Source organism: Condylostylus longicornis, unplaced genomic scaffold, assembly GCF_029603195.1.
Source record: "Condylostylus longicornis isolate FDR11 unplaced genomic scaffold, ASM2960319v2 ptg000013l, whole genome shotgun sequence".
Classification (NCBI taxonomy): Eukaryota; Metazoa; Arthropoda; class Insecta; order Diptera; family Dolichopodidae; genus Condylostylus; species Condylostylus longicornis.
Genome location: NW_026577982.1, coordinates 112997 through 128530, shown reverse-complemented (window position 1 = coordinate 128530; position 15534 = coordinate 112997). Strand labels below are relative to the sequence as shown.

Here is a 15534-nt window from a genome sequence, read left to right as displayed (position 1 = left end):
AAAACTCTGTATGTTGGTTTTTCTCGTTTTTGTTTTTGTATATTTTTAAAAATATTAATTGTTATCTATTAGAGAACTTTAGCTCAAAGAAAAATCGCGAATAATATGGAAATTTTTAAAATCTGTTTAGTTATAACCATTATCAATAAATAATATGGTTTCTGATAATTTTATTATAAAGTTTCATTGATGATTGATGAAAACAGAAGCCGCAAGTGTATACAAAAATTGCAAATTTAATTTCTATTTGTCAATTCTGAACTCGTGAGTTTTTTATATTTTCGATCACTTTTTTTTAAATATTTTGTACATCCTGCCATCTACATTAATTAATTAAAATTATATTAAGAAATGTCAAAATATAATAAAGATTAAATTATTTTAAAATATTTATTTTAAGACATAACAAATTTATTTTGTCATTTGGTGGATTAAATCCATATGAAAATTATAATACCAATGATGATTCAAAGTCAGATGGGAGATCAGTTTTTCTATACAATTTAAAACAAAATGAATGGTCAGAGTTGACAAAAATGCGTGGAGCTAGACATCATCATTCAGCTACAATTTGTAATAATAAAATTTATGTCGTTGGTGGTACTAAGCCAGCTCGAGGGAAAGAGATTCCGGTGAGTTTAATTGAAAATAAAATTCTTATTTATTTAATTTTGTTTTTTTTTGTTTACCCTTCAAGTAGTATACATACACATATTATCTTCTTCTTCTATATATACACAAAAGAAAAATTATTAGCTTCTTCTTCCATATAAAGTGCCAATAATCCATGCAAGTTGGCAATGCAAGTTGGTCATGCATGTTGGTCATGCAAGCTGGTCATGACCAACTTGCATGACCAATATTTGAGCATATACAAATGTATGTATATGTATAGAACTGAATGTACATAAATGTGTTGGTCTGCCTGTGACGAGATTTACAATTTTCCCTCTGGTAGATTTTTGGAAACTGTTCTGTGAGGCCATAGGTCACGAAAAATAAATTTGAAAAAAATATATATATGTATGTGTGCTCGTTACGTTGAATATAGTTCTATGGACAGTTGAGATTTAAGTAATTTTAAAACGAAATTTTAAATCAGGAGGCCACCATCACCCAAGAATACCTTAAGGTCTCCGGAAATTTTACATGTGAACGAATTATTTGTATAATCCTGTCCTGTAGAGAGTGTACGGTATTGAGAAACGAATATAAATTTATCAGTCTGTTAAAGTACAAGAATAATAAATAAAGACTGCTAGCTATGCTCGACTAGAATCGTAGCTATGGTCGACGTATTAGCTAGTGGGCTGACTGTATAAGTAAAAACCTCCTTTATTATGGTATAAAAATAAATTTAAAAATTTTAAAAAATTTTTTCATGTTTTGTACAAAAATAAAATTTATTGTACTCTTTTTTTTTTCTGAAAAAAGTCCAATTTACTTGTAGAAGTTAAGGTTTAGTGTAGTTGGTTGTTGAAGATTTATGTAAACTGCTTTATAAACAACAAAATTTTGGCAGTATTTAGCATGAATATTGGTTTGGTACTGACCTATAAAAATCCTTTTATAATGATTCTCATTCATTTGTCTTCAGATTCTTTTTCTTTTGTTGTTTCTATTTATTTTTATTACCTAGCATCATTTATTTTTTTTTTAACTACTTCCTTTTTTTTTGTGTTGGTTTGTCAAGGATTTTTATACATAGAATACAAATATGTGCACGGAAACTTTGGTTTGTTGCGTTAACGTGTACTGAGAATTGTATTAAGGGAATGAAAATTTAGCAGGATTTTAACAGAGTATGAAGAGCTTGAAAATTGTATACTCATTTTAAATATTAAAAATAGAAGTGTCTAAATTAAGTAATGCTGCCTTTAACGAATAACATTCATAGAATAAATAAATTTTTCTGTCACTGGATTTAGTTGGGTTTAAATGATTTGCTTGGCAAGAGCGTAATTTAATATAACTTAGTTCTCAAATGAGTTTTTTTTACAAACCATTGATCTAATCGACTTTATTTCTATTTCATATTTTAAATTTATATTTTCTTAATTTCTTTAAATTTTTATTTTACTAATTTATTTTGAGAACACCCTGTAAACTATGTTATAATAATTATTTAAGAAAAACAAAAATATAAAATCATATTTTACTTTTAACATTTCAGGTAATTTCAGATACAGTTTGGTGTTTTAATCTTCTAACAATAAAATGGTCTAAAGAAACTAGGTTACCGTATCCACGTCGGGATTTTGGTTTAATATCTATTGAAAATGGATTTTATGTTATTGGTGGTGAAAGCATTGGAAATATTGTTCTATCATCTACAATATTTTATGATATTAATATGAAAGTATGGGTAAAAGTATGTTTTATCAGTATTTGCATAATTGAATTCTTTTTGCACCTCCATATTATTTAAATGCACATAAAATCGATATATAAGGAATTTAATTTTTTGGTTTAAAGCTTAAAAAAGTGTATTTCAAGAATAAGTTTCGGGATGCAAAATATTTCAGAAAAGTATATGAGGAATATATTTTGCTTTTCTTTTAAAAATTTTTGTTGAAACTATATAACAGTATAGGAACGTGTTCTAAAGAGATGCTCTTAAATCATGCCAAATATTTTAATTGTGTATGTAGTAAGGGAAATTAGTGATAATCTTATATGAAATTTGTGAGATATAAGATTATTTTCGGTTTGGAATTCTTGAACGTTTTCTGCAATTAATTAATATTGTAGCATATTGTTATACCTATTCAAATTTATGTTCGAAAAACTTCGAGCTTCCCCGTTTAGCTAGGCTTACAAAAATTTTACAAATTGTTTAAAGTAACCTTTATTTAATTTGTATTTGATGAAAGCAGCCATTCGAATCTATAAAAGTCTACAATTTAAAAATTTTCCGTAAACGATTCTGGAAATAGAGCCTCTATTTCGAAAACATTTTGTAGTAGTTTCATAAGTTTTTTTCATAATAGCTGCCATATAACATAGTTTATAATATCTGAAACACTTTAAAAGGGGCATTGTTCAAACTTGGCAAAAAAAAGTTTTGTACAAAGTCACTATTTCATTAAAAATTTTGTTGGAATTTTGTGTGTTCTTACAAAAGCTTCAAAATGAATTTCGTTTATATAAGAGTGGTTATTGGTTCGTATAGCTTTGAAATTATTGGCTTGTTTTAAAGTTTGATCAAGACTGTATTAGTTCTTTTAATAATTGCCATACAATTTTAAAAATAATTTTGTTGTAGCTTTAACTATAATGTTTAGGGGTTGTTATTCGAAAAAAAAAAATTTGCAGTAGTTGCGTGAATCCTTTCATCAACTGTTTTATATAATACATGAGAAACCTTTGTACGGGTACCAAAGAGCTATACGGGCGCGGTCAACTATTCTTTTCTTGTTTTACAATTCATTTTTTAAATATAAAAATATATTTATAAATTTTTAAGTATTTTATTCTTAACTTTAAATTATGCATTCATAATTTGAATGGGTTGAAAACCGGAGCGAGAAAACTTATCATTTTTTTTTGTCATTTTCTTGGAGAGAGTAGGTTCATTTAGTTGCACTGGAAACGTTTTATAAAATGAAGAGAAATCATATCTTATGCTTCGTATTATGTAAAGTAGACAAAATAATTATATCAAGTATGAATGTATATGTTTGTATACTTGATGGAATAATGATAATTGTATGTATAAGAATAAGTATGAGTTTACTGAATGCTTATTTTTCAAGTACACACAGGCATACACACAGATAGAATGAAAATAGTTTTCCCTTTTTTTCTAGGTTAAGTATCACTTTGTACATATTTTTTTTTTACATTTTATGTCCTTTTTTATTTTTTTTTTGTTTTTAAATTACTTATTTTCTTTAGAAATTTTAAAAAAATTTAAAAAAAAAAAATATAAAATTTGTTTTGCTTTTTTTCTTTTGTTTTCCTTTACATTTCATTCTGTTTATTGTATACAACAATTTTTAAGAAAGCATCATTAAAGCAAAGCAGATCTGGGCTAATGGTTATTGCTGATACATCAAGAACTAAAATAGAGAAAAATGAAATGACGAATAAAATGATAAAATCTTGTTGTAGTGAATTTAAAAGTATTTGGGCTGCTGGAGGTATTTTGGATACCGTGAACTTTATAATAACTGATCAAATTGAAGGATATAATATAAATGAGGATATTTGGTATACAATAGGATATCTTAGAATTCCAAGGTGCTTTCTAAATGATTTTTTTTTTTATCTATTACTCTCTCTTTTTGTAAAATAGTAAATTATATTGGATTTTATTAAAAAATTAAAAGAGAAAAAATTGTAATAAAAGCATAATACAAAATTTGGACAAACACAACGATAAATATCAAATTAAGAATCTTATGATTCTAGTATTGTACAAACACATAATTAATTTTTGTAAGGTCTATGAAAGTAGAAAAATAATATAGTGTAATGTAGTGATTTGGCAGTTTTATCATAAGAATATTGTATTTAATGAGTTTTTCGATAAGAACGTCCGAATTTATTATTGCAACAGAACGCAAAATGAGTAGCGGTGTGTAAAAGAATCTTAGTCTCAGATAATCTGCTTAGGTTTATTCAGAGAGAATTCAGTTAGAAAAATTCAATTTTCGATGCAATATTTTTAACGTTTTATCTCACGAACACAATAATTTAATGACGTTAAATTGAATTTTTCAGCATTCATTTTTCTTACCATACACGAGTATGAACTAAATTCGGTGATTTAGTCGATTTGATTCTCTATAAAAAGTAAAATTTTTGTTTAATTGATTACATGTGTCATGTATAATTTATTAATTATGTCATATTAGCTAAATGTATGCCATTCAGCATTAGGCTATAAAATATCCGTAAACATTGACATATAGCCCTATCTGCTGAAGGCTACGATTTCTCCTTCTTAATTTTTAAAAAATAAGGACTGTTGATTCCGTCGTTGAAGTGAAAATCTTTATTTTTCATATTTTTAACATTGAAGTAAATATTAAGCTTTATTGACATTAAAATTCGCAATGACAGAACTGATTTCTCTCTTCCATCGACTACACAAATAGTTTGAATTAAATATTTTATTAGGTTTACATTAAAATTTTGTTATCCGTTATTCTAACTAGAAAAATTAAGATATTTAAGTTGAATTGAAATGTGTGCAGTAATTTTCGTTTCATATTCTATTTTTCTTTTTAGATGTTATGGAAAATTTTGTATTACAAATAATAAAGATTTATATTGTATTGGCGGTGTTACCAATATTGATGGTATACTTTTATCACTTCAAGATGTTGACAAATATTTCAGGGATACAAATGAATGGAAATGTGTTACGAAAATGTCATCAAGCAGGTAAAATAAGAGAAATTTAATAATTATACTTGAAAAAGAATTTTAAATGGTCTTTGCCAGTAAATCTAGAAAGTAGTATAATGATTTAATTGAAAGTAACTATTTGATGGTTATATCGTACTTATTCAAATTACTATATTTATAATTCTTTTTTTTGCTAGAAAATTCTTAAATAAAAATTTATTTTTAGACATGGCCATGATGTGATTGCTCTTGATGATAAAATTATTATTATTGGTGGTATGTCAATTCAAGAAAAGAAAATATATAAATCGATTGAGTGCTATTCAATAAGGGAATCGAGATGGCTTAATAATATTTCGGAATTACCATCACCATTATCGGGTTTATCATGTCTTTTATGTGAAGACATGGAATTTAAATGGTTTCAAGATCTAAAAACCTGAATACAACTAAATTTGTTTAAGACATTTGAAAAATATTAAAATTGCATACTTTTAGGTGAAGACGTATAATTTGTTTATAACAATATTGGAAATAATTTTTTACAAACACTGTATGTATTGAAAAAGCAGTAAATTAGTGAGTCATAGGTATTATAGCACTTACTATTAACTTTTTGTAAGAAAGTTTCGAAATGAAATTAGAGTTATTGAATAAGAATTTTTATTTATTTAAATTAATTTTAATGTTTTTAATTAAGAAAATTTTATTTAATTTTATTTCATATTTAATAAATTATTTTTATTTTAATTCAATTTACGTTTTTATATTGAAATTCATGCATAATATTAATTTTATTAAGAGCAATTCCCTCAAATTGCTGGAAAATGTGTGGTAAAGCTACGCACGCATTCATTAAATTATATTTATTAACTACTAGTAAATTGATTTACTAACATTCTATATTATAAAAATAAGCATTGGTCCCATTTTTTTTAAATTTTAATAATAATTTTTTGACTATTTTCCATCTTTTACTTGAATATTTTTCAAGACAATTTATGTGATAAAAATAATATATTATATTTAGCTATTTTATTTTCTGTACAACAATATAAATGATAGTTAAAGTTTTCTCATTAAAACAACCTATGTGGAGCTCTTTTTGGAATTAAAATTAAAATTATGTGGTGTACCCGTAGGAAAAACTAAGAGAAAACGACAACTGTAAATCAGTAATTTTAAAATATGGTTACATAAATTTATATGACTATTTTAATTGAAAAATTTTAGGAATTAAAGAACTGGGAATCAAAAAGAAGATCGAGCATAAAGAAAAGTCTTTAAAACAAAAAGTAAAAATTTTTGTTAGGTTTTCAGACTGTTAGAAATACGAAACTGTAAACAAAATTAAATTGGCGAACATCAATTCAGTATCATGCAATGCAAAGTTCAATCCAAAGAAACCTTGTTTTTAACGCAATTGATTAAGTTGGTATTGCTAGTTTTAAAAATATAGTCATTGTGAATTTGTAGTTGATAGGTTTTGAAAATAAATTTTTCCGACATTGGACACGGTTCCAGCAACTTTAATTTCTTAAAATATTTTATTCAATTATTGTTTCATTTGAGGTTCTGTCTTTTGATTCTGGGAGAATTAAATTACCTATCTGGGAGAGGCATAATATTTTGAAGTTCGTTGAAACGTTCTAAAAGAAAATGAAAATTTTGTAGAAATTTTTCTGAAAAATTAAATATTCTTATAAATTATTTTGATATAACGGAAATTCTATGTGCAATGTAACCAAAGTCCAAATTGACCAAAATTAATTCTATTTTTATTTGCCATATATTAAAATTGATTTTTTCGGAACCAATTCATAAATATTATGTTTTACAATATTCTTGTTGTCTATGATTATAAGTACATCTTTTACAAAACATCCCCAGGAGATATCTGTTTTGTTTTAACATCTAATCAAAATGAATACATACCAAATGTGGTTTTTCATAATGGAAAACAATTCACAATTAAACAAACAATATTAAAAATACTATGGTCAAAAATAAACAATGAAGAATTCATTAAAGTTTTTCTGGCAGTTTTTTTTTTGTTTTTGTTCCAATTCTACTTTTTGGTTTTGGTTTAAAATAGAAATTTATGTTTTAAATAGGAAAATGTAGAATGTTAAAGGTTATTTCATAAATAAAAATTATTGTTTGTTTTTTTTTTTTACTCCAGTTTATTTTTGGTTTCGTAAAAAGGAAGGAAAATAAAAAACTGGAAAATATTGCTGTAGAAACCAAAATTATTGCATTCACTTGTTTTGTAATAATAATTTATAAGACTAGATCCATATGCTACGAGTATATCTCATAAATGAATTTATAAACGATGTTAAATTGTTCCTTCACATTTATATTTAATATTGTATAACAGTTAACAACACAATTAAATTGTTTAATTTATATCAAATTGAAAATAAAGTTAAGGGGTGGTAAGATCTGAATTTTTAATTATGTGACTCTATATATGATGTGATTATTATAATAATGATGTTGATAAGAAGGAATAATATTGTTTGTTATATATTCAATGTTGTCAGTAAAAAGGAAATAATATTAATAGTAGAGTATTTTAAAAAAACTTCTCTGACTCAAAATTTCTGGGGTTTGCTCCCAGAAAAGAGTTCTCTAATAATTAGGAAATAATAAGCAACTAATACCAGTTTGTCTCATGTTTTTCGAATTCGGCCATATAAAGCTTAATAAAATATGCACCTGATGCATCATATGATGCATCTTGCAACATAACAGACCAAAAATTTTTTCGAATTATTCAGAAAAAATTACATTTTCATAATATGTATTTCGTATTAACAAATGTTCTCTGATAGCAGGTGTTTTCTGCATTATTGTAATCATTTACTTTATCTACTCGTATTTAGGTAATGGAAAAGAATCAGATCTTTTAGTAATTTTCGTTTTTTTTTTAAATAAAAGATATTTCAAGAACATTTTTAATGTGTACGTGTCGGGTTTTAAATTTTTTCTTGGAAATTGCAAAGATTTTATTTTATGATATCCTCATATATTAAATTAGTTTCTTTTGAATATAAATCGCTTTTTTTTTGACCATTTATTTGTCCTGTTTTTGCGTTATGTAAGCTGCATGGAATGAATAGGATGTTCGGAGCCAAAAAAAAATTTATTTACTTTTTGTATGATTAAAATAGTGTTTTTCTATATAATTTGTAAATTTAATTGCATATTTCTAACAAAATTTAAGTATTCAAATGCAGATGGAAATGATTGAAAGTGGTGAACTTGTAAACATTAAGCTATGAGCAGAATCATTTCAGCTATGAAAATTCTCGATTTTCTCTTATGACTGTAGTTTAAACAAGATAACTTTAATAAATGATTGATTAAGTTTGTGTTCGAAATTGTAGCTATACAGTATTCTAATACACAATTCAAATTCTCAGTCGTAATTGCTGTGTAGGAATTCTAAAGTAACGAATACACTGCCGGTTACTATAACTTGTCGCCTGTGTCTTAAATATTATGTGATTTAAATTTTAATATTACAAATTCTACCATAACAATAGCTCACATTTAAGATGAAAATTTTTTAATGTTTTTAAGTATATTTTTCCTTGGAATCCGAATTGAGCCCTATCGCCCACTTATACATATACTTTCAGATTTTTTTGTAATTATAATTTGCTCAAATATTTTTAAGAATAAACAACAATCTACTATTATAATTAAGAACAATTAAAAAAAAATTTTAAATTTATATACAATAATTATCATAATATATTTAACAAGTTTATACTGTTATATGTATAACAGCTTTAAATTTTCATTAATTATTTTGAATTTAATTGGTTTTAAATGGTTTAAAATTTTCCATCTGAGTATAAATTTTTAATTATTTTATTTTATATTCAGTTTTGTAAATTATATTATATAATATTATATAAAATTATTTATTCAGCTATTCACAGTATACAGTAATATCGTATATCTTAGTATATTATAGAAGAACATTATATGAACCTACACACAATCCGTAAAGTATAAAACTGTAAAAAAACCCATTAAATTGTATTCATAATTTATGATTGTTTTGTTTATTTGTTTTTGTTTTTTTTGACCAATATTCTCGTATTTTTTTTTTTGTATTTTGGGATCAGGATATTATGAAAATATTTTACCTTGATCCTTTATTTATTATTTCTTTATGTACATAAATATTTATGTGAATGAATTGTGATGTTATTATCGTGATGCTCTCAAAAATTGTAGGCAAGAACTTTAATTATTTCATGGAAAATAAGTTAAAAAAATTTTTATTAATGATTAGGTACTACAGGATATTCAAAAATATTATTAGTTGTGGTATTATTGAGATACCTACATCATACGTACCCTAATCTCTTGTGTATACGTCTTTGAACGTATGAAAATTTCAACAAATCAAAATTCAAATCAAAATATTTTACCAATTCCATAATTTCTTAATGATTTTTAAAAATGCTGTGATTTTGTTTACTGTAATAATTTAGGCAAAATGCTTGGCCGGCATATTATTGTCGTTGCTTGCATTATTATTCAATTCACATAATCGGTAAAATCTATGAATTTGAAATCTGAATAGTAGTTTTTTATTAAAATCAAAGAGACTAGTAGAAGTACTTTAAAATATATGATTTTTGTATGTAAGACTTGATGGGCTTGAAGGGATACTATAATTTTATTGTTTGAAGAGCTGCTGCTCACATGTTATCTGATCACATCAATTCGGGGGGAAAGATCGTTAGGTTCAATAATCTGTACGATCAGCATTCATTATTTATTTGTAAATTAGGAATTAAAACTTCCATTAAATTATGAGTTGTGAACAGCTTATATTCCTACTTCAATGATCGTTTTTTTTTGGCAATTTTATAGGCCTAATGGTTTATTATAAACGATTTCATTAATTTCAAACATCTTAATGATTTTTAATGATAAATGCGAATAAAAATTGACTTATCCTTTACCTTTAATATTTTTATATATTCGAATATCTTTATATCTATCTTATTTTTTACAAACTATGTACATACATACATGTGTATGTTCTTACAAACTCATCCTTTGAAAATTAAATTGAAAACTTTTGCAAAACAAAAAAATGAAAATCTGAAAAAAATCAGAAATTTAGGTTAAAATTGCGAGTTATACGAAGGATGATGTACCAGCTGTATCAATAATAATTTCAACATTAATTATAAACAAAAAATTATTATTTTTTTTTTTTAAAGGATAATATTATATTTCCTTATCAAAGAGATATGTAAATATGTTTGTATAAAAATGAAAAGTAAGTAAAAGCATTTTTGCTTATATTTTTTAGTTTTTTTAATGTTTTCTTACTTAACTAATTTAAAGGCACTTTTATATGAAGAATTTATAAAAGGAAAGTCAAGATAATTAAACAAAATTACAGAGTATAGTTTTATAATTATTAGTGATAACAAAAGTGTTTAATATGTCCCGTCTCGACTGTATTGTCAAATCAATTCGAAATTACTGCTTTCTTTGGACAATAAACTCTGGGTATCTTTAATTTTAAATGATTTTAAGTGACATTCAACTGCAAATAAGAATAGACATACGTTAGTTGAACCTGTCTACTCTTTGATTAATATGAACAATTGGTGGCATATCAATCTCGCAGAAATTTACGATCTTACAAAGATTCACACCACCTACTGTTTCTAGATATTGTTTTTAATCTATTGTTTTTAATATACATATACATACAGTTCTTGTTATTGCTGCAGCTTAAGTATTTTCTAAAATATGGTTTAATAATTGATGAAGTAACGATTGTTTTGAAATTGTATAACCCCAACCATAAGGAGTTTTATAATTTTATCGTCCCTTAGTGTGATTATCAACTTCGTTACTGTGTTTATCTACGAGAGCTCAGTATAATAGTTTGAATACTTTTTGAAATATGGCGGAGCAACTAGCGAATTGGAATGCTGGCTACTGTCAGGACTAGTGTGATCTCAATTACTTTAATAGAAAACAGTGGCCCCATTATTTTATATCTGTTTTGTGGTATTTCAGTGCTGTGTTTTTTTAATGTTTTCTGGGATATTATCGAATAAATTGTTAACTTGTATGACTGTTATTCCAATCACAATTCCCTCGGGCTAGTATTATTTTTATACGTTTTACAGGGTATCAATTATCTCGGTTGTTAAAACTTTACATAACTTATTTGTGATTTATATCTGCTGATTACGTTATATTTGTAATAAAATTATGTTGACATGTATTTTTTCGGGATGTAAGAAAAATTTTAAAGATTTCCGGAAAATTTTGACATATTTTTTATAAATTACCCAATAAAAAAACAATTTTTTTTTTGTTAATGTTCTTTAAGCTGAAGAAAAATTTTACATGGATAAATATTTTAAGATAATTTAAGGTAAAGAATCATTCAAGATTTTCCTTTTTTTTATTCTCGTAAGTATTTACTTAAGAGTATAAATTTCCCAGTAAAGCATACAACATGTACGTACATATGTACATATGTCTGTGTATACAATTTTGTATTATTGTAAACTATACTTACATTTTAATGCCTTTAGCGTTGAAATCCTTTTTTTCTTTATGCTTATTTCATCATAGTAATGATCTGAAATGTAAGAATTTGAATGAAAGGATAATAATAAAAAAAAGCACTGAGATACTTATACAAGTAAAGCAACAAGAAAAAAGTAAAATGAAATGAAATGAAAAGAAATAGTTGTTTGGTTTTGCTTAAAAAGTAACAAGGAAAAGAAAAAAATTGGAAGAAAAAGTTCTAAGGTGAAAAAAGTCTATCTTGTCTTTTACTTATAGTTTCACTTACACAAAAAGAAGCAAATAAATTTTTTAATAATTTAAATTTTATATTTAAAATTCTTTAAAGTAAAAGAAATAGAAAATATTTTTAAATTTTATTACATGTAAAGAAAGGCTGAAAGAATCTTTAATAAGTTTTAAAAAGGCTGAGACGTATAATAGACGAAAGTTCCTAATAAATTACCAATTAATGTTAATTGACCAAATTTTAGCAGAAAACGCACCTTGATAATTACTTAATGTGTTATGTCTAATGTTACGTCTAGGCTGAGTCTATATTCTTTAGTTAGCCGTAATAATTATTCAGATATTTGCTTGAGACAGCTTTGAAAATTTCTTAGATAAACTTTATGCGACGGTTATTTAATTTTATATTATATGATAAAGAAATGAAGATTAAGTTAAGAAAATTGAAAATTTTATTTATTATTTTAGATGCAGAATTGGTTCTGACTTGTTTAGGACCTTACGTATAGTTTGAAAAAAGTGTTTACTTATTAAAATTCAAGTTTTTTTCTAAAATTTCAATGGCGGTCTTATTTTCTGGCGCCCATTGCGAATGCTTCCTTTGCATATATGGTAGATCCGGCGCTGTCTACATGTTAAAATTATCAAATAATTTAATACGAGTATAGAAGTAAATTTTTAGTAATTCGATTGTCTATTATAGATAGATAGAAACCTGAACGAAACCACATCAAAATATTTCGAGTAAACTTGGTAATTGGATTGAGAAATTCTCTAGCTTTTAGTATTATGTCAGGCGTCTGATTTTATTCGCAATTTTTTTTTTTTGCAATGGTAGCATTTTCGCAATGAAATTGTGCGAATTCACCACACATATTTCGAATTCACTACACATCTTTCGAATTTTTAATACAACAAGTAAAAACGTTTCAGTCGGTATAAACCGATTGAATTATACCCTGCACCTTTCGTTATTGTGTAGCAATTACTCGAACCTGTGAAATCATTCTATAGAAACTTCACGGATATGTCTGACTTATAATTGGACATCCGAATAATTGGCCAAGTTTCATGAATCTGACTTTAATATTTTTCCAAATATTTAAAGTTAGCTTTTTGAGTTGCATGGCAAGTACCTGAACCTGTCAAGCAATTTGCACTAAAACTTCACAAATATATCTGATCTGATATTTGGACACACGACTGCCAAATCTCTTGAATCTGACTTTATTGTTTTTCCAAATATTTAAAATAAGCTTTTAGACTTATATGGGAGCTACTCGAACCTGTCAAGCAATTCCACCAAAACTTCTGAAATACAACTGACCTATAACTCGACAAATAACTGCCAAGTTTCATGAATCGGACTTTATTATTTTTCCAAATATTTTAAGTTAGCTTTTGGAGTTGTATGGCAGGTACCCGAACCTGTCAAGCAATTTTTCTAAAACTTTAGAAATATGTCTGACCTATAATTGGACACACAACTGCCAAGTTTCATAAATCTGACTTTATTATTTTTCCAAATATTAACAATAAGCTTTTAGACTTGTATGGGAGGTACTCGAACCTGTCAAGCAATCCCACCAAAACTTTAGAAATATGTCTGACCTATAATTGGACACACAACTGCCAAGTCTCATGAATCTGACTTTATTATTTTTCCAAATATTTAAAATAAGCTTTTAGACTTGTATGGGAGCTACTCGAACCTGTCAAGCAATTCCACCAAAACTTCAGAAATATATCTGACCTATAATTGGACACATGACTGCCAAGTTTCATGAAACTGATTTTATTATTTTTCCAAATATTTCAAATTAGCTTCTGGAGTTGTATGGCAGGTACCCGAACCTGTCAAGCAATTCCTCTAAAACTTCAGAAATATATTTGACCTATAATTGGACACATGACTGCCAAGTTTCATGAATCTGACTTTATTATTTTGCCGAATATAAAAAATTTGCTGTTGGAGTTGTATGGCAGCCACCCGAACCGGTGCAGCTATCTCATTATAGTTTTTAGACCATATGTAGAATATAATTGGACACATGTATACAAAATTTTATATTTATAGCTTTATTAGTTTTTGAAATATTTAAAATAAACTCTTGGAGTTGTATGGCAGCTACCCGAACCCGTTGTCCGAATTAGTCCAATAACAATAGGGTTCGTCCTTGGCACAAAAGAAAAAACTTGTGAAAGTTTGGTGTCGATTGCATTATTCGTTTTTGAGTTATCGTGCGATCGGACGGACGGACGGACGGACGGACGGACGGACGGACATGTCTAAATCGACGCAGAATTTTACGCTGAGCAAGAATATATATATATGTCCATACCGCAGATGACTCCTTCAAGTAGTTACAAACTCCATACCAAAGTTAATATACCCTTCACGAAGTGCAGGGTATAAAAAATGTGTTTTGAAAATGTGATTGAAATGGTTAATTATTTTGTAAAGTAAAAAATTTAGTATAAAAATTTTATAAATTTGAATAATATTTTTTTAATTATAAAAATTTAACTATTAGATATACTAAAACTTATTTATTTTATCAATAATATAATTAGTAATAATTATAAAGTTAAGTGCGTTGAATTTGCAAATCAAGCCCGTTGTTCAATAGAAAAATCAATCATATTGCAAGATGTTAAAAAACAAGGGCCTATTAGCATATTTTAATAATTAAATTGGTCTAGCTTACCTTAAAATTTTGCGTTTTAATTTAAGAATGCAAAAGGATTATTTTTACTCACATTTACACCCACGCACTTTATAATATAATTATGTAAAAAAAAAGGATAAAAATATTTTTAAATAATTTTTGTTTTTATATACACACGCTCATACTTATATTATTAACTTTTTTGTTATTCCATTCAATATTCGGAAAAAGTTAACTTTTTTTTTTTGATTGAGATTATAAATTGAAATATTCCGGAAAGAGAAAATTAAGATGAATTTCAAAACCAGATGTGCTACATCTTTCTTTCCATAACATAACAGGTGATTAGCTTAATGCTTTTTTTTTCTTATTTAATTTTGAAATTAAGAGAAAAATAAATTAATATGAAAAATCAAAATTAATTTTAAGTTCTCTTTATCCTTAAATTTAATTCAAATATACAAGGTATTATTATTAAGGGTTTTTAAGGTAAAAAAAAAAATAAAAGAAAAATAGAAATTGAAAATCAGAATTTAATTAATCTAAAGGGATCACATATGTTTAAGGTAAAAAAGAAATTATTATTCGTTTTTTTAAGAAACAGAAAAGTATAATTAATTAATTGAATTTTTAATGTATACATAAGGATAATAATATTTAAATATCTTGATATTATGAATAGTCTGGTATA

At 25.9% G+C, this 15534-nt stretch overlaps 1 protein-coding gene across 1 annotated transcript; it reads left to right on the top strand.

The window, feature by feature from the left end:
* Positions 1–536: 536 nt before the first annotated feature.
* On the top strand, positions 537–5798 carry LOC129605543 (beta-scruin-like). The gene is made up of 5 exons (XM_055515371.1): positions 537–632; positions 2174–2371; positions 4004–4242; positions 5236–5391; positions 5582–5798. The coding sequence occupies exons 1-5, from the start codon at positions 537–539 to the stop codon at positions 5796–5798; spliced, it is 906 nt and encodes a 301-aa protein (XP_055371346.1).
* Positions 5799–15534: the final 9736 nt, after the last annotated feature.

Coding starts and splice junctions, on each gene's coding strand:
- LOC129605543 (XM_055515371.1), top strand. CDS start 537: ATGCGTGGAGCTAGACATCATCATTCAGCTACAATTTGTAATAATAAA. Junction 633..2,173: donor CTCGAGGGAAAGAGATTCCG/GTGAGTTTAATT, acceptor TTAACATTTCAG/GTAATTTCAGATACAGTTTG. Junction 4,243..5,235: donor GGATATCTTAGAATTCCAAG/GTGCTTTCTAAA, acceptor TTTTCTTTTTAG/ATGTTATGGAAAATTTTGTA.